Genomic DNA, 27,047 nt, shown 5'->3' with positions numbered 1-27,047 from the left:
AACAAATTGTATTAAACATTGTGATGTTATCACTTTGAGTAGTGATAAAGCTTCGGAGGAGCCTAAGGAAAGCAAACAGAATGAAGACATTGTAAGAAACGAAGAGGATGAAGTCAGTCGGACATCACATAAAAGGAAGCTTGATTTTATTATTCCTGCTTTCCTGGAATCTCCATTATTGTAGCAAAGCCTTTCTTAGCCATCGTTGGAGTCATAATCAATTTTACAAATCATAAACTCTCTTTGACGGATGGTGAAGATAAAATTGCATTTAATCTAAGGCTACTAATCAACTTTTTGTTACAACAAGGGCTAAAGAAGAATCACATGGACGTCCCTTTGACAACCCTTTGAGGTTGAACATATTTGATACAGGACCGAGAGATGGCGACAACAAAGTCCGCAAGTACTTTGTTCCTGTACGAGCAAGGTTATTTTGCATTTTAGTTTTTCAATTTTCTTTTGTTTTGCAATTTGATGTTGTGATTTGATTTTTAGGTACATCCAAGACACTCAGGTGTAGAAGGCTAAATTTTTCTGGAGGAACCAGTAGGAACCATGGCCTGTCCATGATAGCTACCACGGTCGTGGTTCATTCGAGAGTGAGGCTAGAAATTTTGCAGAGATAGCATCAACCAAGGCTCACCCGTGGTGAGCACCAAGGTTGTGCCCCTTTGCGTATTAAAGAGAAAACATCTATCTCCAAGTCATTTCTATCTACCTTCATAAGTTTGTTTTATAGCACTAACTACTTTGTTACATTGAGGACAATGCAATATTTAAGTTTGAAGGATTTTCAGTTTATGAATACAAATATGAATATTCAGTTTGGGGAGTTTCAGTTTATACTGCTAACAGAATATGAATATGAATATGAATCAAGGTTAAAAATTTCATGTCGGAATTTCAATTTATGACCGGAACAATATAGTTTCATATCGTATCATGTCGTGTCGATATGATTTCAATACTTTATTAAATATAAAATATATTAATTTAAAAAAATATTAATAGGGACTTGTTGGGTTGTCAAATAAGTTTAAGTTAGATATTGTGTTATGTTTTTAATATGTGTGTCTAAGTGTACAGGGACTTAGGAGAGCACATATGTATCCGATAGTTTAGAAGCATCGGAGATGGCAAAACCTTGACAGAAGACGCAAGCGAGTGAGAAAGATAGCACGGGAAAAGAGTCAATGGGTTCAGTGCATCTGAGGAACGAGGAGCTGCAGAAAAGTATTTCGGTAAAGCTAGAAGGACGCACGGGGAGTGAGTTGGAACGGCTCGGTGTATCTGATGAGAAGCCTAAATGAAGACTGCTCAAGGTGACCGAGGCTGTCCGACAACTGGAGTATCACCTAAGCGATTGGAGAATGCGAGATCAGTGAATGGTCAAGTACAATTGTTGACCATACTCCAGGCAACTAGAAGTCAACCGCTAAGTCATCAAGACCCGTTGTCGAAATAGATCAGAACGGCCACGTCAACAGTCTCCAGACGACCAAAAGAAGCCTCGGCAACCGAAGAATGTTGATCCAGAGTCATTATCAAGCCATTGTTGAAACGAATAAAACCTAAAGTCGTGTCAACAACGATATAGTCAATAGAAGATTTCCGAGTGACCGAAAGAGATATCACATCAGCACAACGGTCAGATTGAGATGGAGTCTATAAAAGGGATTGAAGCTCGAAGAATAAGGCACAACACACTTTCGAATACTTTTGTTTTCAGTTCTTTATTTACTCTCGTGCTTAATCATGTAAGAGGCTTCTCCATCTCCGGATCGTTTTCGAAGAAAAGATAGTGGACAAGTGCTTTCATAGTTCGTTCTTGGACTAGCAACTTGTGGTTGCAAACCAAGTAACATCCATGTCTCCTCTCTTATGTTTTATTTGTTTTCGATTGAATTGTGTGTGTGTTCTGGTTAAGTTGTTAGTAAGAGAAATCTAAATTGTAATTGCATGTCACTATTCACTCCTCTCCTCTAGCAATCCGAACCGCTTCCACAACACCAACAATATAACCTTGAATAAAATTTGGACAATAAGATTCAAGAATAAGTACTTGGTTGGGATTTACATGACTTGATAATGGTAATGGTAATGAATACCAGAAACCAAAATTCCATCTGGACAAAATTTCTAGAATACAACTAAAAGAAGCCATGAACTAAACTACTCATACTCAGCTAGATTTCTAGCATCCAATAATAACAAAATTCCAATGCTTACACGCAAGGATAAAATATATACATGAGACTGAAATGACCAAAAATATATTGAAGCCTATTTGAAAATTTTCACTGACTAGCTGCTCATATAATCTCCTATTCTATTCATTTGATCAAGCAGTAGAGACTAGATGATTGATCAAGCAGTAGAGACTAGAGGATTAGGAGTTGTTTCCATCCATAGTGAAAAATTTAACAACAACCAACCAATCATTCATCCCATTAAGTGGAGTCGGTTATATGAATCTTCCTATGCTTTTGGGTTTTATCGTTACTATATCTTCATCTATACTTAAATGAATTTTATCATATTTTATCGTTGCTAACCAAGTCCATTTTGATCTTCTCTTCCTCAATTAATGTGCATATTTGTCATGATTTTACATTGCTTAATTAGCTTAATTGAGTAAGAAATAAAGTTTAAAATGTAAAGTTGATTCTAACACTCAGAAATGTAGATTATTCTGTTGCATAAAGTGGATAACAACCTAGAATACAATGCAGGATTAATGACACAAAGTATGTAGAAAGAGAACAATTTTAACAATTGTTTAGGGTTTTAGGCTCAATTCAAATTTAGTAGAATCGTAATTGTGAAAATGTTGCCAATAATTAATATAAAATGTAAAATAATTACATAGAATTTCCAGCTTACCTGACTGAAAAACAATAAGCTTTCCTCCTGTAGGTTTAAGTGCCAAGAATCCAGCCTAACAAAATAACTCTCAAACATCAAGTTCAGATAAAGATAAAGACCAGTAATACAAGAATCTTGTTTAATTAGCAGATTAGTTGTAGACAACTTCGAAACTTAAGTGGAGATTGTCTTAAAATTCCTGCCACCCAATAAGAAGATAGAACCAAAGGACTACAAGTTGAGTTTAATATTACCTTGACTGCAGCACCGAATGCAGAATCGGCAACCTTATTATTTTCAAACAGACTTGGGATGCTCTCTAGCAACTGTTCAAAACTTTCACGGCACTGGATTTTCAGAAAGATTAATGTACATTAAACTAGATATAAAGTAGAAATATTTAGACACCAAGACCAAAGAAATATAAAATCATTCACAAAGGTACACAAAAAAGATGGAAGTTTGGCTAACCTCACTAAGAGGAACAACTACATCAGTATGAAGAGGTGTATAAACATCATGAACATCTGGCACAATGAGCATCAAAGGCTGCAGTTAACAAGATCAACAGTATTAAAGGTTAGAATGCACAAAGCATTTCTCAATCAGGGAGAACCCACATGGTTGAGTAAAAAAAGGTGATAATACAATAAAAAGGATTGATCAAAAGTTTGATAAGCTGTAGAAAACTATGACAAATCAATCCATTGTCAAAATATGCTACCAAGATCATGGCAACAAATACCAGTCTTGTCAGAATTCCAGAGTTACAGATTTAATAACTTGTAGTCTCACTTTTAAAAATTTAAAATTTTCACAAATTTTTTCAATATTTCAGTTACGTGCTTACAAGTACTAATAGAAATCTTTCACAACTCACCATGGTTGTAAAATTCTAAAAATCTACTGAGTATGCTAATGAGACTGGTAAGTAATCATTCAGGCAGAAAAATAAGGCAGGCTGATGAACTGAAAATTGCACATTCAAATTGAATTACATGGAATAGTTGCAGTAAAAGAATATGATACAAGCAGCATAACTTCACCAACAGTTCAAGCTAAATCAACTGAATCTAAGTCCATTTAGAATAATCACTTTGAGTCGTAAGTTGATTAGAACTAAATCGTCTAGATTAGTTTGAATTTTTGAATTTATTGAATATGCTTTAGTTAGCATAAAACATACGCAAATGTTATATATGGATTGTTGTTCCTCGAAAGGAACATATTGCATGGTCTGACTACAATGTCTCGATAAGGACCGCTACATCCTATAACTTGGGTGTAGTATTAAATATATAAAATTTTCACACTGTAAATTAGATATTAGCAGACCTTATGAGAATACCAATTGTTGTTAGATTTAGAACATAGAACGTTTGGCACAACAATGAAGGTAGTAGATACAATAATTAGGAGATTATATTTACATGGGATAAAATGGATAGGGGAGAAAATAAAGATGATAGAGAACTTAGGTTTTAAGTTATGGTACGCATGAAATAGTAAAACAAGAAATAAAGTAGGTATTGTTTTGGATAATTTGTTAAGAAATGTTAAGAAGAGAGTAGGATTATAACTCTAAAGATAATGGTAGCAAAAGAAATTATTAATATAATTAGCATATATGCATCTCAAGTTGAATTAGATAAAGACACCAAACATAGAATTTAAAAAGATATAGATGAAGTAGTACAAAAATTTCAATTAAACGAGATAATTTTAATAGGAGATGTAAATGAGCATGTAGTATTAAGAAATGAAAATTAGAATAGGATGTATAAGGGTTATGATTTTGGAACAAGAAATAAAGATGAAAAAGTTATATTAGATTTTGCGATAGCATATGAACTTATAATAGCTAATATATTTTTCAAGAAGAGAAAATACAGATTGCATTCAAAAGTAAAAATAATAAGTTGCAAATTGATTTTATTATAGTCAGAAAGAGGAATAAAAAAATTTGTAAAGATTGTAAAGTCATCCCTCAAGAAAATTTAACAATCAAGTGTTGGAAGTTAAAGAATGGAAAATAAATTATCTTTAAGAAGAAGGTAGAAGCACAAGTACTAGAAAAAATTGATGATGACTCAAATATGACATGGCATAAGATATCAAATTTGAAAACGATGAACAAGAACCTATTCGCTGAGTCAAAGGATGAGCACCACCAAATAAAGAATCATGTGGTGGAATGAAGAAGTATAAGAAAAAGTGACAAAAATTAATTAGCTTATTAGTTACTATACACTTTTAAGAATGAAATTTTTTTAAAAAAGTATGCAGCCAAGAAAGCAGAAACAATGAATAAAGCCTTCAAATGCTTGTATCAACAACTTTCTACATAAGAAGGGAAAACGGGCATCTATTAAATAACTAAAGTGAGATAGAGAAAAATAAAGGATCTTATCCAAATAAGATGTATTAAAGATGAATCCAGTAGGGTACTAGTGAACGATAAAAAAATAAAAGAACAATGAAAGAGGTAATTTCATTAATTTGTTAATGAAGATTTAAATAACTAACTTAGTTTAGTAAATTTAAGTAGTCTAGAGGAGCATAAAAATTTAAATTTTTATCAGAAAATTTAAATTTCAAAAGTAGAACAAGCGTTAAATGGAATGCAAAATAAAAAAGTAGTTGGACCGAATTATATTCCAATAAAGATATGGTAGCGCCTAGGGAAGAAGGATATTGAATGGCTTACGAAGTGTTTCGATGATATTGAAAATGAAGAAAATATGTGATTAATGAATAGTAAGTACTCTAATCCCCTATATAAAAACAAAGGAAATGTACAAAATTATGAGAAATATAGGAGGCATTAAGCTAATAAGTCATATTATAAAACTTTGAGAAATACTCTAGTCCCCCTTATAAAAACAAAGAAGATGTACAAAATTGTGAGAAATATAGGGGCATTAAGCTAATAAGGCATTCCATGAAATTTTTAAAAAAAACAATAGAAAAAAAAATTAAGGAGACCAAGGTAACTAAAAATTAATTTAGATTCATACCCAAAAGGTCAATGATAAAAGTTACATCTTCTCAAAAACTGATTGAAAAGTATCGAGAAAATAAGAAAAGCTTACACATGGTATTTATTAACTTAGAAAAAATTTATGATAGAATCCTAAGAGAAATTCTATAGAGAATTCCAGAAAAAAAATATTAGTGTAGTGTATATTGAAATAATTAAGGATGTGTACAAAGATGTATTGATAAGAGTGAATACTCCAAACGAATTAACCAAAGTGTTTCTTATAAAGATCGGGTTACATCAAGGATCAGGTCTAATTCTATATCTTTTAACTAGACATGAATGAAGTCACTGGACATTTTCAAGACCCAATATCATGGTGTATATTATTTGCAAATGACATTGTTTTGGTTGATGAGACTCTTAAAAGAGTCAATGTTAAGCTTGAATCTTGGCAAGAAAAGTTGAAAGTAAAAGATTTTAGGATTAGTAGAGTAGAGACAGAATATATGAAATTTAAATTTAATAGTAGTACATGGAACAAGGCAATTGTTAAGATAAAAGATAATGAGTTATCTGTACTGAGAAATTTAAGTATCTACGTTTATTTTTGTAAAAGGATGAAGGAGTTGACAGAGATGTTTTACATAAGAATACATACATGATAGTTGAAATGGAGGAGGACGTCAGATATTCTTTGTGATCATAATGTACCTTTAAATCTTAAAAGAAAGTTTTATACAATAACGGTTAGATCTGTGATGTCATATGGAGTTGAATGAGGAACTATGAATACGCATACAAGAAAAAGATAAGAGTCGCAAAGACGAGGGATATTAAAGTAAATGTGGGAACATACAAGAATGGACAAATAAGAAATAAGAATATTAGAGAAGTTGGAGTTGTGCCTATTAATAGAAAACTCTAAGAGACGCGTTTAAAATGATATGAACATAAACTTAGGTAGCCAATAAATGCCCTACTTAGGCAATATGAGACTATAACAAATATGCACATTATTGGCTATAAAATTATATTTATTAGAATAAGTCTCGTAGAATAGGTCCATAAAACTCCTATATAAATAGGGGCTTGTATTTGATAATGAAATAAGATTTCTTAAGTTATTTTGATAACATGGTATCAGAGCCCAGAAATTAGGTTTTCTATTTTTTTTCTCTGCGCCGACTTCGTTCCTCACGCGAGCGCGGCTTCGTTCCTCACGCGAGCGCGGCGCCCGCGTTCTTTCTCTTTGCCGCCGCGATCTTTCTCTCTCTGCTCGTGCGCTTCGTCTCCTCCAGACAGGCGGAGAAGGCAGGGACTTTGTTCCTCACGTCGCCCGCGAAGTTTCTCTTTGCACCGCGTCTTTCTGAAAGGTAGGGTTTCCGGCGGCGGACAGAAGGAGAAGGCAGGGGCCGTGTGGATCGGAAGGCGGAGGCGTTCAAGGCGGTTCTACGAACAGTTGCGCCTGCAGCAGTGCGCACCCCGGCGACGGCGTCTGGAGAGCCAGTGAATAAGTTGCCGCTGTTCACCACTGTGTGCAGCCGCCGAGAGCAGCCCCAGACCCGCCGGCCTTCCCTATTTCATGTCGTAAGGTGTTGTCTATTCCTTTTCTCCTACAGAGCAGCCACAGTTCTGATATGCTGCTGGGTTCTATACATATTCTATTTTTGCTCTCATATTTTGGGAAACAAGAAGATCCTGCCCTGTTCGTCTCACAGCAGTAGGCTTTTCTGTGGAATTCGTCTTCAAATTTGGAATTCTTCTTCGTCTCTTTAGATTTCCTTCATTAAAGATCAGAGTTATTTGATGTCTCTTGTGAATAAAATTTTATGGTTGAAAATAAACCTTCTATCATGATGGATAGAAACAAAGGAGGAGACTCGCAAGCTTCTGAAACTCGGACATCAAATTCTAGTGGTATTATATGTAACTATTGTCGCAAGCCGGGTCATACAAAATTTGAGTGCAGAAAGCTTCAGTACAAAAATCAGCAAAAACATCGGGCTCATATTACATCCACTAATGATACCTCTGATAAATCGGTGCTTGTCTCTGCAGAAGAATTTGCCAAGTTCTCTCAATATCAGGATTCACTTAAGTTTTCATCTTCCTCTATCACTACTATTGCTGATTCAGGTAACCACAATACATGCCTTGTTTCCTCATCCTCTAAGTGGGTCATTGATTCTGGTGCCACGGATCATATGACAGGTAATCCTAGTCTCTTTTCTACTTTCACGCACAAATCCAACACTCCTATTGTTACCTTAGCTGATGGGTCTTCATCTTGCGTTCGTGGGTCTGGCACTGTCAATCCCACTCCTTTGCTTTCCTTGTCTTCTGTCTTACATTTACCTAATTTATCCTTTAATTTGCTCTCTGTTAGTCAATTAACTCGCAATCTTAACTGTTGCATCTCATTCTTTCCCGATCATTGTTTAGTTCAGGATCTTTTGACGAAGAAGACTATTGGTAAAGGACATGAAAATGGAGGTCTCTACATTCTTGATTCACCTACCCCAAGATCTCTCGTTTGTTCAGGTGAAAATTCTCCTTTTGAGGCTCATTGTAGGTTAGGACATCCATCTCTTCTATTGCTCAAGAAACTCTGTCCACAATATAGTAGCATATCTTCATTAAATTGTGAGTCATGTCAGTTTGCAAAGCATCACCGTCTTAGTTCAAGTCCAAGGATAAATAAACGTGCTATTAGTCCTTTTGAGTTAGTTCATTCTGATATTTGGGGTCCTTGTCCTATTCTGTCTAAACCTGATTTTAGGTATTTTGTCACTTTTGTGGATGATTATTCTCGTGTAACTTGGTTATACTTAATGAAAAATCGTTCTGAGTTATTTTCTCTATTTTCTGCTTTTTGTGCTGAAATCAAAACTCAGTTCAATATGTCCATCCGTACTTTACGAAGTGACAATGCCAAAGAATATACATCCAGTCTATTTCAATCTTATATGAGTCAGAATGGTATACTTCATGAAACCTCTTGTGTTGATACTCCATCCCAGAATGGTGTGGCTGAACGTAAGAATAGACATCTTCTTGAAACAGCACGAGCTCTTTTATTTCAAATGAATGTTCCCAAGTCTTTTTGGGCAGACGCGGTTTCTACTGCATGTTTTCTTATTAACCGTATGTCATCCTCTGTTCTTCATGGTGAGATTCCTTACAAAATTTTGTTTCCTAACAAGTCATTGTTTCCTGTTAACCCTAGGATATTTGGTAGCACTTGTTTTGTTCGGGATGTCCGTCCACAAGTTACTAAATTAGATCCCAAATCTTTGAAATGTATTTTCCTTGGTTATTCTCGTCTTCAAAAGGGTTATAGGTGCTATTGTCCTAGTATTAATAAATATCTTGTTTCAATCGATGTTACTTTCATGGAAGACACACCTTATTTCTCATCCTCATATATCCCGACTTCTCAAAAGGAAGATGATGATTTATTGGTATATTCTGTTACATCCTCTACACCTGTCTCAGAACCGACTCTTGTCAAACCTCCTATTATTGAAATATACTCTAGGCGTCGACCTCCTGATTCATGTCCTGCACCTACTACTTCGTCATCAGATCCAATTCCGAATGATGATCTTCCTATTGCATTACGAAAAGGTAAACGCCAGTGTACTTATCCTATTTCTTCGTTTGTTTCTAATAATGGCTTGTCGTCCTCTTCCTGTTCTTTTATTGCTTCACTTGACTCTATTTCTGTTCCTAAAACTGTCCGTGAGGCCTTATCTCATCACGGTTGGCGAAATGCAATGATAGAGGAAATGAAAGCCTTGGATGATAATGATACTTGGGACTTGGTTGATCTACCTCCAGGAAAACAAGCTATTGGATGCAAATGGATATTTAATGTTAAAGTCAATCCAGATGGGTCAGTTGCCAGACTAAAAGCTCGTCTTGTTGCTAAGGGTTATGCTCAAACATATGGTGTGGATTATTCTGATACTTTTTCTCCTGTTGCAAAGTTGACATCTGTTCGGTTATTTATTTCTCTTGCTGCTACTCATCATTGGCCTTTACATCAACTTGATATCAAGAATGCTTTTCTTCATGGTGATCTTCAAGAGGAGGTGTATATGGAGCAACCTCCTGGTTTCGTTGCTCAGGGGGAGATGGGACGAGTTTGTCGTCTTCGAAAAACTTTATATGGTTGAAACAAAGTCCACGTGCTTGGTTTGAAAAATTTAATCAGGTTATTGAAAAGTTTGGTATGAAGAAAAGCAAGTCTGATCATTCTGTGTTCTACAAGCAGTCAGGAGCTAGTGTTATTCTGTTAGTCGTATATGTGGATGATATTGTGATTACTGGTAGTGATACTACGGAAATTTCATCTCTCAAATCTTTTATTCTCACTCAATTTCATACAAAAGATTTAGGGGTGCTAAAGTATTTCTTAGGTGTTGAAGTTATGAGGAGTAAAAGTGGTATATTTCTATCTCAGAGGAAATATGTTCTTGACTTATTAACTGAGACGGGAAAGTTAGGGCAAAACCTTGTAGTACTCCAATAACTCAAAACGTGGATCTTACAGTAGATGGAGAATTATTTGAACATCCAGAGAGATATCGAAGGTTGGTTGGAAAATTGAATTATCTTACCTTGACTCGTCCAGATATTGCATATTCGGTTAGTGTTGTTAGTCAGTATATGTCATCTCCAACGGTTCATCATTGGGCAGCATTAGAACAAATTTTATGTTACTTGAAGGGCGCACCCGGACGAGGTATTGTATATAAAAATCATGGGCACACTCATATTGAATGTTTTTCAGATGCAGATTGGGCAGGTTCTAAAATGGATAGGAGGTCTACTTCAGGTTATTGTATCTTTGTTGGAGGAAATTTAGTATCATGGAAGAGTAAAAAGCAAAAGGTTGTGTCACGATCCAGTGCAGAATCAGAATACAGGGCTATGACACAGTCTGTGTGTGAAATAATGTGGATATATCAACTGTTGACTGAAGTAGGACTCAAAATTTCAATACCAGCAAGACTATGGTGTGATAATCAAGCTGCTATTCACATTGCATCAAATCCTGTGTTCCATGAGCGGACTAAGCACATTGAAATTGATTGTCATTTTGTTCGTGAGAAAATTCAATAAGGCTTGATCACTACAGGATATGTAAAAACTGGAGAACAATTGGGGGACATCTTTACAAAAGCTTTAAATGGGATCCGAGTTGATTATCTTTGTAACAAGTTGGGCATGATTAATATCTATGCTCCAACTTGAGGGGGAGTATTGGCTATAAAATTATATTTATTAGAATAAGTCTCGTAGAATAGGTCCATAAAACTCCTATATAAATAGGGGCTTGTATTTGATAATGGAATAAGATTTCTTAAGTTATTTTGATAACAGCGATCTCCCTCCTCGCGATTCTTTCCTCTGCTCCTCGTCTCATTTCCCTGTTCTTCGCTGTTCGCTCCGATCGCGCGAGTCCGGAAGCTAGCTGCTGGTGCTGAGGAACGTCGGAGACCAGGGTGGATTGTTGGAGCTCGGTTCTTCACCGGAGGAAGCTTGGATCGGCTATGGTGGTCGATCTGAGCTGTGAGTTCGTCGGCGAATCCAAAAAGGAGATCGGGTAAGTGGATGTTCGTCTTTTAGGGTTTTCTTTAGATCTCTCCGGATTTCCAACTTTGATCTCTTCATAGCTTGATGAGAAATCCATTTTCAGATTGCCCTGTTCGTTTCTTTGGTTTTCACCGAGAGGGGATTTGATCTTGATCCGGCCGGTGGCTTTGCCTTGGCTGGCTAGGGTTTCAGAACCAAGGAACTAGGGTTTCGGATCTAAGCCAAGAAGAAGCTGAGCTAGGGCAAGGATTGGAGGTAAGTTTGGAATTTCTGTTCATGGGTTGTGTGTGGATCCATTCGGATTTCAAGGGAATTTGAGTCTCATTGCCTGATTTGGAATGGAGTTGCAGATCCAGTTGGTTTGTTGATGTCGGCAGTAACCAGGATCAAGAACACAGTTAGGGCAAGGGAAATTGAATCTATCTAAGGTAAGCTCTTGTAGGTAGGTTTTTGTAGTTCAATCTATATGATGATGGTTGTATTTGAATCTGTTGTATGGTTAGGATAGGGATCAGTGAAGTTCTGTTTATGATCCTTGGATTAAGATTGTAATTGATTGAGTGTTTATGGAGTTGTTTTCCTTAATGGATCTAACCAATTATGATTAAGTTGGTTAAAGTTTATAGGTTAACTTAGGTTTGATTTAAATCTGAGATTAAATGGGTTAATACGATTAATTAATTAATTAATTGAGTAATATCATTTAATTAATTAATTAGTTAAATTCATGTTAATAACTACCTATTAATCAGATTACTATAACCTAAGTTAGACTAATTGAATAAGAATAAACTAACTCTAGATTGATTAGAGTTCTTGGATACAGCGTGATATTTAAGATATTATCATTTTATTTGCAGGACCCTGAGTGATTATAGGAGTTCGTTATATACGAGGATCTATTTCTGGGGGTTCTAGGATTTTATCTGCATTTTATCAGGTGGGTGATTTACTGTATTTGATCAATACAGTTCTTTCTTTTCCAGTGCATGATTCTGTTGTAATCATTGTAGTTGATACCTTGGTGTTACTCTTCCTGTCATTGGTATACCTTTTTCATTACTCATGTTATACCATGTTTGTCCTTATGCCGTTGATCTTGGAGTATCATTATTGATTACTGTTTCTATCCATGATATGGCATGTATGATCATTATGGACCTGATTCTTTCTTTATGATACTTGCGATCATGATGACTCATACCTACGCTTATTGATTAGTATAGTAGGTGATGATTTCTATGATTTGAGCATCTCATCATGATGCATTATAACGGTTGTAAATCCCATTGTTGTGGGTTTATCGTGATGTTAGATGACCTAGTTGTATACCTACATAGGTGGTTATCATACCCTATTTCCATCGCAGAGATGGCGACTGTATGGCAGTGTACGCAGTCGACGGCTGTATGGCAGTGGACGCAGCCGAGTCGATGATTTGACCTCGACACCGTATAGGGGTATACTCGGAGAGTACATGATTGGTACGTCGCTGACGGGTATTAGAGGTCAAATATCGGCCATAGGATATGTAGCTTATCATAGCTACGGGATCACCGGACGCGGAGCACTGATCCCTGACTTGGATCACCGGACTACTTTGATGTAGAGCACGGAGTACTGATCCCCCGATGCCGGCCATCCCAGCCTCAGATGCTTGCACGAGTGCTGTAGTGAGTGGGGCAGTTGCATCATGCATATGTGCATCATGTGCATGATATATATGTATTTGACCACACTGATACTGCATTTTGATTGTCTACCTGTTTGACTCTTGACTGTTGCACTATGGTTGACATGTCATTCATATGATGCATTACATGAGATCCATGTTAGTTGATTACTATCTGCAGAGACTCTATTGATACTTGTGATCTTTGGTATGTACCTATCTTTCTGCTATTTCTCTTATTCATGCACTGTCTTCTTATATTACCCACTGAGTGTTTATACTCATATCTTTGGACCCTGGGATTTTTCTGTCTTCCCAGATATCAGGTAGGAGCTTACAGAGGATGCCAGAGATCTGCCAGCTACGCCATCTCACGACGACGAGGACTTATGTGTTGTGTTGGATGTGTTTGTAGCTTGTGTTGGTTTACATGTTACTGTATCGGACTTTTCTGATTTCGTTTCGGAGTTTTCAAAACTTTAGCATGTTTTCTATACGTGTTTTCGTATTTGTTGTTACGTTTCCGCTTACGAAACTGTGGACTTTCGTTATGTTACGAGTTTATTCATATGCATTGTGTAGGATGTGTATGTGGCCGTGTGGGTCACTTTACTTTTCATTTCTTGTTAAAAATCTATATTTTGTAGTATGGATAGGCCGTGTGGGCCTTATTATATGCATGTATTCAGGGAATTGTCAGTGATACTGAGGAGGTGCTGCCGAAATTTTTCGGACGGCTATCTCTCGGGTCGTGACATGTAGACTATTACAGGAACAAAATTTTATTTGGTTTAGTCAAATGCCATTATAAGTTACTAAGTGAGCAAAGATCTTGCATGTCGACCTGTCGACACACTGGACAAGGCAAGTAGCTTGTGCAAACCTACAGTGGTAAGAAGGCATGGAATTCTCTAATGTAGAAGAGGAAATAAGAAAAAATGAAGGACATTAGGAGATGAGGGAGATGTGAAAGATACTGATGCGGGGAGTCAAGGCGGGTGACGTGGCTTTTTTCCGAGTCCCCTTCAGGGTCAAAACTGAGGCCGAGGTGTCACCCGTGTCTCTCACCTCATATGGGCCCGCCCATCTCACCTCATGACGTCTCGGCGAGCAGCCCCTCTCGGCAAGGGAGAACTCTCGTCTGGCCTCCTGACGTCTCGGCGAACAGCCCCTCTCGACAAGGGAGAACTCTCATCTCGCCTCCTAACATCTCGGCGAACAGCCCCTTTCGGCAAGGGAGAACTCTCGTCTCGCCTCTCGACGTCTCGACGAGCAGCCCCTCTCGGCAAGGGAGAACTCTCGTCTCGCCTCCTGGCGTCTCGGCCAACAGCCCTTCTCGGTATGGGAGAACTCTCGTCTCGCCTCTCGACGTCTCGGCGAACAGCCCCTCTCGTCTCGCCTCCTAACATCTCGGTGAACAACCCCTCTCGGCAAGGGAGAACTCTCGTCTCGCCTCTCGACGTCTCGGCCCCTCTCGGCAAGGGAGAACTCTCATCTCGCCTCCTGACGTCTTGGCGAACAGCCCCTCTAGGCAAAGGAGAACGCTCGACTTGTCCTTTAACGCCTCAACGAGCAGCTCCCCCTCCGGAGGGTTTCGTCGAGTCCCTTTCACTTCCATATACGAACCCGGCCACTCCATCTCTGTCATGCTAAATTGTAGCCTTAACTATGACCCTCTGACACTAGTTGTAGGCGTCACCGCTATAAGAGGAAGGTGCCAGCCAGCCGCATGAGCAAGGTTTCCTCTAGCATCAGTCCTTGCCATGTCATTGCATTAAAGGCGCATCCAGTCGTTATACGTGGCTTCTTCCTCTAACCTCGTGGCTTGCACGTTCTACCATAAGGAAGATATGGAAGATCATACTCGAGCTTCCCCTTCGCGTCTCCCCTACGTGTACAGCTAGAAATAGAGGAGACAGAAAGAAGGTCTTCCCGGCAATTGTATATAGGCCCGAGGCGTACAGTAGCCGGCTTTGCGTACGAAACCCTAAGGTTGGTTATAAAAGAAGTTACTCACTACCATGCAAGAGGTCGGTCTTCTGAAACCCTCTCACTGCTTTTCCTACTAACTCTTGCTTTCTCATTCCTCTTCAGAACCCTAACTTGAGCGTCTAAGTGGCTTTACTGGGACTCCCCAGCGTCATTCTAACCTCTTTTGTGAGTGCATTTCAGGATCCTCGTGACGTTAGCTAGCTTAGGAAGCCCCTCACCTGATTCGGTCATAGGATCGCTTGCGTCGGACGGTTTGTTGACTGGTGGCTTGACCATCCACGACATTTAGCCGGAACAGATACCATAGCTTGTAATTATCACCATTTTTTCATTCCTCCTAGCTGTAGGGTTGACCTAGGCTTATCTTCTTTCTTTTAATTCCTCTCCTTTTATAAATTCTTCTCATTCTCTATTTCTCTATCGCAGTGTTACTACCTTCACTTATCATGGTCCATTCTGCTCATCTAGGTGTCATTGACAATGACACTAAACCATGTGCCTACATCAAGTAATTGGTTTCATTGAGTCAAATCGTGCATACATGTAATTCATCTCCCCTCTCAAAGATTGGGTCTATTTGCTTTGCAAATCATCAATGGATAACTTTGCCACTAATCTCTTTAACTAATTCCCCTAACAACTGATTCAATCTCCTATATTCCAACACTAGCTTTTAGGGATTCAATTTTTGTTTTTAGCCTGTGGCATGGACAAAATTTCTCATTCCGCCACCACCAATATGCAAAACAGAAACCCCACCCAATGATGCCTCATAATGACAACAGTCACTTTGTGAGACTCCAAAGACATGCAACCACTCCATAAACTTTTGAGATACATGCAACCGCTCCCAGGACATTGGACAATAACTTCATAACTCCTGAGCCACATGCAACCACTCTATGAGTGTTAATGATAATGACAATGATTTCACAAGACTCTTGAAACACAAACATTTCCGCAATAACCCAAGACACACATAGCCACTTCATAAACTACTAAAACGCACACATCCACTCTATGAGTGTTAATGATAATGACAATGATTTCACAAGACTCTTGAAACACACAACATTTCCACAATAACCCAAGGCACACATAGCCACTTCATAAGCTACTAAAACGCACACATCCACTCTACAAACTCTCAAGACATATAGCCACTCTCCAACCACTCCCAAGACCCTCATTGATTATGTCGCGACCCAACAACACCTTGCAACAACGACAGTGATTTCATGAGACTCTGAAGGAACATGTGATCACTTTGTGTTCTCTTAAGTTGCGCGTGACCATTTTACAACCACTCTTGAGACCCTCCTCGACTTCGTCGCCACCAAGCGACACTTCACGATGACAATGGTGACTCTTGAGGCACACATGATCACTCCATGAACTCCTAAGACACACGCAACCACACCGGAGACCCTACTTGACATCGTCGCCAACCGTGACATTCTATAGGTTCCTTCTTTATGGTGCTCGGAATAAATGTTTTTTCTGTCTTCTTCCTTTCTTTCCCTTGCCTCCTCTATAGGTGTCAGTCAGCACAACTCCAACAGCAACACTCAGCATGGGTGACATCTTGAGTTGGTTAAGGACCAAACCCCAACTCATCTTGAGATTTCAAACCTTGGTAGCTTCCTATCCTCCAATGGCATCTCCTCTTCCAATCCCCTAAATACCATGTCAACTAGTAACTAGCTCCTATAGACTTCTTACATATGTCCATTGATATCTACACATTATAACCAATTTAGTAATTGGACATTTGTGCCTTTCTATTTCTCAGTCACAACAAAAAAGTTTCCTCCCTAATTATAGACTTCTCTTGACCTAAGCCACTGAACAACTTTTTTTTTTGTCTTTAACCATGAGATGTCACGGGTTCAAATCTCTTGCCAAAGGCAAGGTAAGGCTTTTTTTCCCCGTGGCTTTAACCATGAGATGTCCCTGCACCACATTGAACATGAGACAATTTTCCATTCAAGGTGTGAGCAGCAAAGTTAAACTACTCCCAATAGTGTTTATAGAAATTTAAACTTTATCGGAAGGCCTCCGGATCTTACTTCCTTACCACTAGACCAAGCAACTATCAATAACCAAACAAGCTTTTAAAAAACTGTAGAAATGTCAACAACCTCCAAAATAAGATTTAGTTATCCAATCCCTTGGTTTCCACTTTCTGAAAGGTCAATCAATAGAAAACAAGATAAAATTGAACTGGCAATAGGTTTTTATTTGCAGAAACAAGATAGTATAGACATGCCCAGTGTTAAAAGAGATAATAGGTATATGCATGTAGAATCAACGATCCAAGTACCAGTGTCCAAACCAGTTTTGGCCCTATAGCAGAATGATTGCATATCAGTGCTAAACCTGTACCAGCACACCTTGTGAGTAAGCAAAGGTCAACCATGCTGATCTAGCACTAATACTGGAGAAGTTGATTCAATGGTAATTAAGAAGAGGAAAGGAGGAAGAGGGCACCAATTGTTTCTGCTACTTGTCACCTAGGTTCGCTAGAAAAGAAGCTAATCGTCCTTCCAGAGTCAAACCTTCCTCTATCTTCCCCATTGAAATCATTGTTGGATAATCAGCAATGACATAAAAGGAGGTGTCTAATGTGATGTGTTCCATCAACCTGTCGCATCTCAGTGTGGGAGCAAAAAACATTGGGCAAGCCATCACCAAAACTTAAACCAAGGTTAAAGTATATAGAATACTCTCAAATGAGCTATCAGTCATTAGGTTTCATAAAACAGACCTATATATCTCAATTTTATCCCCTCAGATTTCGATCAAAGAAAATCTGCACCTAGGTTAGATTTTTTGTTTCCTAAAATCCCATCAGGGGGAAGATCGTTGGTTTGATCTGAAAGGATAACCTCCTCTCCTTCCTACCTCTCTCGCATCATTCAGTATTTCTTTGCCAATGCTAACCTAGGTGCAGCCCAATTCTATGAGAACCATAAAATGCCACTTGGAATGCCCCTTGTTGCAGGCCCAGGTACTAAAATTGCATAGGGATGCATCACTTACTATGAGAACCACCAAGTGTGCCTGATTTCAACAATTAATTTAGACTTCCTACAATTCCTGGTTAGCCTGTAGTGATAACCAAGCATTCGAATTGCCCAGATACAAGGGAGAAAGTCTTCAACGACCACTTCCAAATCAATATTACTGGCACCTTCACTCAAACCCCTCACTATCTCCTTATGAATTCATTGTTAATGGTTCTTCCTACCCTTTTCCCACAATGCATTATCCACTTACCAAGCCCTCTCTAAATGGCCCTTGATGACCCTTCCATGTACATGGCAAACTCACCACCATCTGCTCTAAGTCGATATCTTGTCACAATCACCAGATACAACATCCATGTCGCATCTTTGGCTTAAGATTAAGGCATTTACAAATATCTCTTCTCTGTGTTTTTTTTTTTTTTTTTGCAGTTGCCTCCCTATCCATAGCCAGTAGCCACCAGAAGCTACATTTAGTCTTCTTCTTAAGAGCCACTCATCAACTATTTTCACCTTATCCCTAAATATGATACCCCTCCCTATTCTCAAGGCACCTGCATCATTAGTGACACACACAACCCAACCTAGCCAAAGCCCATATTAGGGTGCAGATCCAAGGCAACAAAAAGAAGTTAGTATTTGAAAAGAAAAAAAGAGGCAGTAGATTTGCAAAAAAGGAGTAGCTGTAGATTTAAAGGAAAGAATAATTTTAGAAAAGAATTAAAAGGATATAACAAAAAAAACAGAAGTGGTCAAACCTAGAAAAAATATGGATTCAAAATAGGGAGTAAGAGATTACACATTTAACATCTTCTTCTCTCTTCTTTTACCTAAAGTTGGTGTACCACTAGATCTTTATTGAACCAGCCACTTTTATTTGATATTCATCTTTTTATATTAGAAATTCGTTCTTCCAAATCTCTCTTATCTCAAAGTGAATATAAAACTTAAACTTCTTGATATTTTGATCAAAGTAAATCATCACAAACTTACTCCCCTACAGGCATTTCTCCTATATCAAAACATTAACTCGAGATTTGAAAGTTAGAGTAGAGTCATGCAGAAGTTCAGTGTTTAATTGGGACAATACTATTTTGATGTATGGTTTGGAGGCAAAAGGAGGAAGAAGATAGAAAAGATATATATATATATATATATATATATATATATCTTTCTTCCAATTCATCTAGACCTATGTTGTAACATGCCCATGAGGTGTTGAATCTTGACATGACATGATACTTATCAGCATATTGATACAGTAGCATAGAAGACATTATTTGTGCCAAATACTATCAAATTTCGGTAATTTATTAAAATGATACATTTTGACTATAACATCTAACGTAGTACAAGATTTCAAACCATGCATTAATCTAATTATTTTGTCTATATACTTTTTCTCTATTTGATGCAATTTAAGAGATAAGTTATTCATTGCTTCTCTTCCAAGTATATCATTTTTTTTCTTCTGAACAGATATTTAGAACTTTATTCAGGTTCTTCTCTAATAACTTCTCCTTGTCTTTCAGAGAAATACAGAGTTTTGCTCAGTTTCTCTCTAGATATTAGCAGCTAGTTTATGTTAATGGTAGATATTGGAACCTTAGTCCATATGCTTTCTTTGCGACCTCTTAACATCTTTCTTTCCATCACTGCAAACTTAAACTTCTGTAAACTGTGGTAATGTCAATTTGTGAGAGAGCTAAGTAGATTATATACAAGAACTCTAAAGATCAAACCAACATTTTACTTTGAAGGTGTTCTTGAGTATAATTTTCTTAACCATTCAAAGTGAAGATATTGCAAGATATAGAAGTTCACAAAACTGCAAACAATGAAGTGGTTTGGAAAAAAAACAGAATAAAATATCTATTATTCATCAAGTCCAACCATCATCTATTACAAAGATTGGTCCAAATTGTTGCATCGTGAATATCTACAGTGAACAATAATTGCATCTTTATTACCCTAGTCTATTATCATACATTTTATCAATTTGAAATTTTATTTTATATTTCATTAAACAAATTTAATGTGGATCAATATATAAACATTAGTGTATGGGAGAGTGTAAGAATTAGCAGGTAGATGTGTTGTAGGTTTAGGGCATATTTCTTAGGGTAGAAAAATTGTTTTAGGGAGAGAATGAGGTAGAGGAAAAAGTTTATAGGGAAATAAATTTAAGATTTCCCTAGTTTGTGTTTCCTGTGGAGGAAGAAAACTAGTAGGGAAATGTTTTTTTCTACAGTTAGAAGGAAAGAGAGGAAGAGGAAACTTTTACCTAGTGAGATTAATTTTGTAAAACCCTTTAAAAAACAATTCCACAAAAAAAAAATCCATTTTGATTTTTTTCCCCCAAAGTGAAACTGAAGCATTCCCACCCGAATTGATGTTTTCCATCTGATTTGGGTGGAAATAATTTTGGTGAAGAGGATTTCTTCCCCCTTCTTGTTTCTTTCTCTCTTTCTACTTACAACCTAGTAGGAAACAAAGGCAACAGTAGGTCCCACCATGCATTTACCTCACATTGTTTCTTTCCTCTCTTCCTTCCACTGTAGGAAGAATATCCTTAGTTCATATAAGGTATTAGTCATCAAGTATTATATTGTGGAGTCTTCTATATGTGTACTAGTTCTCTTTTTTACAATATAATATACTTGTATTCTCTCCCAGCCCAGAATTCAAACTAATATCTTCTAATAATTTTGTTTGTGAAGGTTTAATGGTCTTTTCAAATAGATTCAGTCTCTTAGATTTCACATTACTAGGTAACTGAAACAAGTTTCAAGCCAAGCCGTAGTAAGTTGGGTTGCTTTGAATTAAGCCATTCTGATCATGCCAATCCACTTGAGTAGTTTGATAGCCTTCTAGTACTCATTGTATCATTTAGGATGGGTTTAAATAAGTGGGATTCTATTCAGTAAATATTGAAATTTTAAATCATATCTGCATGACCTAGCAATCAATGCTAGTTCAACCCCCTATTACAAGACTGCTTCCTGACTTCTTCCTAACTTTTTGGACTACACATGTTATGGTACAAGCCCTTGACTACATATTCCAGGAACTTGTGACTTAGAACCAAGGTTATTGAATCGAGGCTTGAATCATGAATCATTTGATGATTTTGCAAATCGTGAATCGTAAAATTCATGTTAACTATAAATAATTTAGAAATAATTATACCATACTAAAATTTGTAAGAATAACCTATTTGCCACCATAATATCATTAATAAACTAACACTGACGAAGTGTAAGTGGAAGAAAACATAACCATTCATAAGAATTTGCATCTGTTTAACATCCTCTAAGAAGAAACAATACTATTGTCTGTTGAGGATGAGGGCCGGGAGAAGCACTCCCACCTCTGACAAATAGTTTGCTATCAAAGATGTCCACTGATCAACCTCAATTGCTGAAGGACGAGTAAAGCCCTTTTCTGATTGAAGGCGGGTCCAGAAAAAAACTAGCGAGGCAACATTTTCTACAGAAGTGGCATGCCATTGCACGACGTCTACTAAGGACAATGCTAGAACACAAAGAAGATGGCATCGAAGACACTAATGAAAAAAAAAACATCGGGAAGAAGATGCAGACAACCATGAGGAAGACACGAGAGGAAGGAAGACGCAAATGGTCGTCCATTGAAAACAAAATACGAAGAGGGAATTTTTTAACTAAATTTACCTAACATGCTTAACCAGAGTAAGCGGAAAAAAAAAACCAATTCTATGAAGTGGGAATTGCAGAATTGGTCTGATCCAATTTACATCAGACAAAACACAAAGAGGAATTATAGGACCAATTTTTGATCGATTCCAATTCGACTAGGGGTTTTGAATCAAATTGTCTCTGAATTGAATCAAATCAGACGATTCTAACTGTAAATCATCTGATTATGATAACCATGCTTTGAATTGATAAGTCATGGAATCTTGTGCAGGCTTAGTTAATTATACTAACTCAACATTTATTTGCATGATTAGCATAAGAAAAGCAATGTCGGTCCATTTTGCCAAAATATGAATAGGAAGAAATCATGATTTTTGCCAACTTAAAGTGCTTCATAAAAAGGCTACCTATGCATTCATGATTTCCCATAGTTTCAACATAAATTACCCTCTGAAAAACATGTTGGATATATTTCAGCACAACTGATATTATTTAAGAGGTTATTCAATTAGCTAAAACAAGAGAATAAATCCTTGTGCAAAAGCTGGAGAAAAATCCAATGCATAGAACAAATGTTTGATAAATAGAGAGCTATTGACCATATACCTGCAGCGAGGTTCGTCTCAGATTGTAAAAATGAATACTGCAATCAAATGTTGCAATACCGACCATTGTCCTTGGACCATCCTGAGGAGAAGCAAGCATGCTTAAGAAGTTAATCAACCATCAAGCATGAGTGCAAATCACAAAATTTGAGATGACTGATTCACTTCTAAACGGCCCCATGAAAGCTTTGAAAAGCAATTCAAGTAGTAATATATATATATATTTGTGGTCCACAAAATTTAACTATAGTAAGGGCATAAATTCACGTATGTTATAATGATAATTCGTACAATATATGTGACAGTCTTATATGATTATAATAATAGAAGTAGTTGTACGAGACAATATAATATATATTGTATCCACTATCACAACAAAGTGTATTAATCTATCAGAAAGTCAACAAGTAACAATAACAAAACAAATCATATTTCATATTGCAATAAGGAAATCACATAACATAATTATACAATGAAGGAGGGATATGGTGGGGTTGAATAATTGGGATTCTATTCAAGTTACTAGTTAGATAAATAAATTAATTTTTTTTAATGAAATGGCCAAGACTAGTGACCTAGATTGCTTAGGCAAGGCACCAAAGTGGGTCGTCAGGATGTCAAAATTGGTTCATGAAACACATGCCTCGAAAAGACCATTTAATCACTATGTGTGAGGCAACCCCCATCCATTTCCACCTAAGTGGTCACCTAGACTATTTTATAAAACTATGGATCCTATAGTTATACTATATATCATAGTTTAAAATTTCAAGTCGTGCCGGTTGGCACGGATGGAATTTACCGTTCTGCCCGTCGATCAACATCGGCACCACCAATAAAGGGCAGAGCCTCTCGCGGCAGTCTCGTGGAGGTCGCGTGAAGCCCCGGCCCGAAGGTCACACGAAGGCGGCACTAAGGCTACAAAGGCCACGGAGACCCCACCTCTCACACAACCTCTGTGTGACAGTTGCCTGTTGTTGTGAGCCTGTGGCATCACGGAGGCAGGCTATGAGTTTTTCTTCCCCTTTCTTTCTTATTTCAAATTTTTTAACTGATTAATTTTTTTAATTATTAATTCTTTTTTCTTTAATTTTTTCTTTTTCCTTTCTATTTTTAAATTCAAAGATTGAAAAAAAAATTAGTAATTTCTTTCTCTCCATCCGTCCACAAAGATAAATATAGAAATTAAGAAAAGAACATTCTTTTAATGATAGAACAAAAAAACCTAAAGATAGAAAAAAATTAAATATAATATAATTTTTAAATACTACAACAATTAAATTAAATTATTCTATACATAAATTTAGTTTAATTTTAATCAGATTAAAATAAATTTAATTTAATTTAAACCTATTTGATTCTAATTATCATGTCTACTTGTGTGGACATTAATCCTAAATTGACTTTTACTCTATCTAATTTTTAAAATATTAATTTAATTATTTGTTTATTTTTTAAAATTATTTAAGATATAAAACTTTTAAATAAGATAAAATTTGGTATTTAAAATTTTTTGTATATTCTAACTTTTATGATATCAATAGAGATCCAAAATTAAAATCATCATTCAAGAATTATAATATATATATATATATATATATATCAAATATATCAATCATCATCCATTTATTATTTTACAATACAACAACAAAGTTTTATCCCATTAGGTAGGATCGACTATATGGATCCTTCTACACCACTAGGCTCTATCCCCTACGATATCATTATTTATATTTAAATAAATTTTATCTTATTTTATTGTTGTTAACCAAGTCTTTTTTTATCTTCCTCTTCCTCGTTTGATGTGCACATTTATTATAGTTTCACATCACCTAACTGGAGCATCTATTGGTAGTCTACGTGCATGATTGTATCATCTTAAACGTATCTCCCAGAGTTTTCCTTCAATAGGTTAACCCTGACTCTCTCTAATATTTTTCATTTCTTATCTTATCTATCCTTGTATGTTCGCACATCCACCTTATTAACATTCTCATCTCTGCAACTCTCATTTTTTGCTTATATGCTCGAGTCATAGTCCAACATTCAACTTCATACAACATAACAGGTCTAATCACGATTTTATAAAACTTTCCTTTAAGTCTTAAAGGTACTTTACGATCACAAAGAGCATCTGACACTTTCCTCCATTTCAATCATCCTACTTATATTTTATATAAGACATCTCTCTCAATCCCTCCATCTTTTACAAAAATGATCCTAAATATTTAAAACTGTCAATTACAGATAACTCGTCATTTCCTATCTTAACAATTATCTCATTACGTCTACTATTGCTAAATTTAAATTTCATATATTCTGTCTTTACTCTATTAAGCTTAAAATCTTTCACTTCTAGCATTTCCTGTCAAAATTCGAGTTTAGCATTTACTCCTTCACGTGTCTCATCTATCAAAATAATATCATCTGCAAACAACATGCACTACGATATTATATCTTGGATGTGTCTAGTGAGTTTATCCATCATTAATGTAAAAGGATAGGAATTTAGAGATGATCCTTGATGTAAATATATCTTTATGGGAAACATTTCAGTTAATCCACCTAAAGTCTTCACTCTTGTCATTACATCCTCATGCATATCTTTAAATAGTTCAATATACGCTATGCTAACTTCTCTCTTTTTTATAATTCTCTATATAATTTCCATTTGGACTCTATCATCAGCTTTTTTTAGTTAACGAATACCATGTGTAAGTCTTGCTTTTATTCCTAATACATTTTACTTAGTTGCCTAGAAAATGTATAACTTCTATTATCGACCTTTCAGACATAAATCAAAATTGATTTTCGATCATCATGGTCTCCTTCTTAGTCTTTTTCTATTACTCTTTCCCAAAATTTCATGGTATGACTCATTAGTTTAATACTCTTATAGTTTGCACAATTTTATATGTCTCCTTTATTTTTATATAAGGGAACTAAAGTACTTACCCTCCACTGATTAGGCCTTTTTTTAGTTTTCAATATCAGGTTGAATAACTTTGTAAGTAATTCAATACTTTATTTCGAAGACACTTCCATACCTCTATCGGAATATCATCTGATTCAACTGCTTTTCCATTTTACATCTCATTTAAAACTTGCTCTACTTCTAAAGTTTAAATTCTATAATAAAAATTTAAATTTCTATACTAATATAACATACTTAAATTACCTAAGTTAAGTTAATCATCTAAACCTTCATTAAAAAGTTGATAAGAATACATCTTTCATCGCTTTTTTATTTCTTTATCATTTACTAGTACTTTATCGCATTCATCTTTAATACATCTTATTTGGATAAGATCTCTTGTCTTCCTCTCTCTTGCTTTGACTATTCTATAAATATCTCTTTCCCCTTCTTTTGTATCTAATTTTCGATATAAGCGTTCAAAAATTTTATTCTTAGCTTTATTCACTGCTTTCTTAGCCTTTTTCTTGGCTAATGTATATTTTTTAAAATTTTTCTCGTTCTTACAAGTGTATAATTCCTTATAAGTTGTTCATTTATTATTTTACTATACAATAGAAAATTTAAACAACACTTATATATTCTCAAAATAAAAAATTACATTAATCCATAAATAATTTGAAACTTTCAAATAAATATAACATAATTAATCCTTAAATTCATTAAAATATATCTTAAGATGTCTAAATCAAAGATGATGACTATTATAAATACAAGATCTCAGACTCGATGTCTTTATAATGAAACTTGAAACTAAAGATCAACCTTCATCACCATTGTAAATACAAACTCTTAGACTTGATACCTCTACAATAAAATTGTAATTTAAACTATTTAATTATGTGTAATATTAATAAAAATATAAATTTTAAATTTATACATTCAACAAACAGTTGTCAAAGATTCAATAAGTATCAAATATTTTATAAGATAATATCAAAACTTGAATTAAACATTCAACATTTTAAATATAATTTAATAGTAAGCATTTATAACAATTCAATATTAATAAAAAAATATTTTTTAATTAATATATTTTAAATTTTAAAAAATATGAAAACGGCATCGACACGGTACGATACGGTACAGAAACTGTATCATTCTAGTCATAAATCGAAACTCCAACACAAATCAAAATTTTAAAACATAATCTATATTGAATCAAACTAAAAGCATATAAAAGGGACTCCAAATTAAAATGTTCTAGGAATAAAAATAAAGATAAATCTAGATCAATAAAAAATAAAATAAAATCATAAAAAAAATGAGGTTCTTGTCCAAGGTGGAAAGTGCTCAAGGTGAATTTTATGTTCTACTGCCATGTCATTGTGATTATAGAGGATACAAGTATTTGTTGAAGATAGACAGATACAACAAAACAATACAAAAATACCTATCTATCGATTTCATTTTATGAAAAAAAACAAGTGTATTAACCTCAAGTGTCACCTGCATTTGAGGGAAATTTAAAGAAGTTGAGATTCATTGGTAACATTCATGAATGAAAAAATTAAAGTTTTATGGTGAAAGTTTCTCTTAATTATATCTAAGATTAACAATCAAAGTCTTTATCCCACTAAGCGGAATCGACTATATGGATTCTTCCATGTCATTAGACTTGATCCCCTACTATATCCTAATCTATATTA

General features: G+C 35.8%; 1 protein-coding gene across 1 annotated transcript in view; it reads right to left on the bottom strand.

The window, feature by feature from the left end:
- LOC141812520 (protein transport protein SEC24 C-like) overlaps positions 1–27,047 on the bottom strand; it is a 63,984-nt gene that overhangs the window by 22,231 nt on the left and 14,706 nt on the right. The window contains exons 8-11 of the mRNA XM_074700511.1: positions 22,426–22,506; positions 3,340–3,417; positions 3,123–3,215; positions 2,887–2,941 (exon numbers count right to left, since the gene is read on the bottom strand). Coding sequence (XP_074556612.1) covers positions 2,887–2,941; positions 3,123–3,215; positions 3,340–3,417; positions 22,426–22,506 — 307 coding nt within the window. The remainder of the gene's footprint in view (positions 1–2,886; positions 2,942–3,122; positions 3,216–3,339; positions 3,418–22,425; positions 22,507–27,047) is intronic.

The sequence above is a fragment of the Curcuma longa genome, chromosome 19 (genome assembly GCF_044706935.1).
Source record: "Curcuma longa cultivar G26 ecotype Majalengka, Jawa Barat chromosome 19, ITB_CL_G26_1.1, whole genome shotgun sequence".
In the NCBI taxonomy this organism is placed as follows: Eukaryota; Viridiplantae; Streptophyta; class Magnoliopsida; order Zingiberales; family Zingiberaceae; genus Curcuma; species Curcuma longa.
The sequence above is the reverse complement of the archived record's forward strand: the minus strand, read 5'-3'. Positions and strand labels throughout refer to the sequence as shown.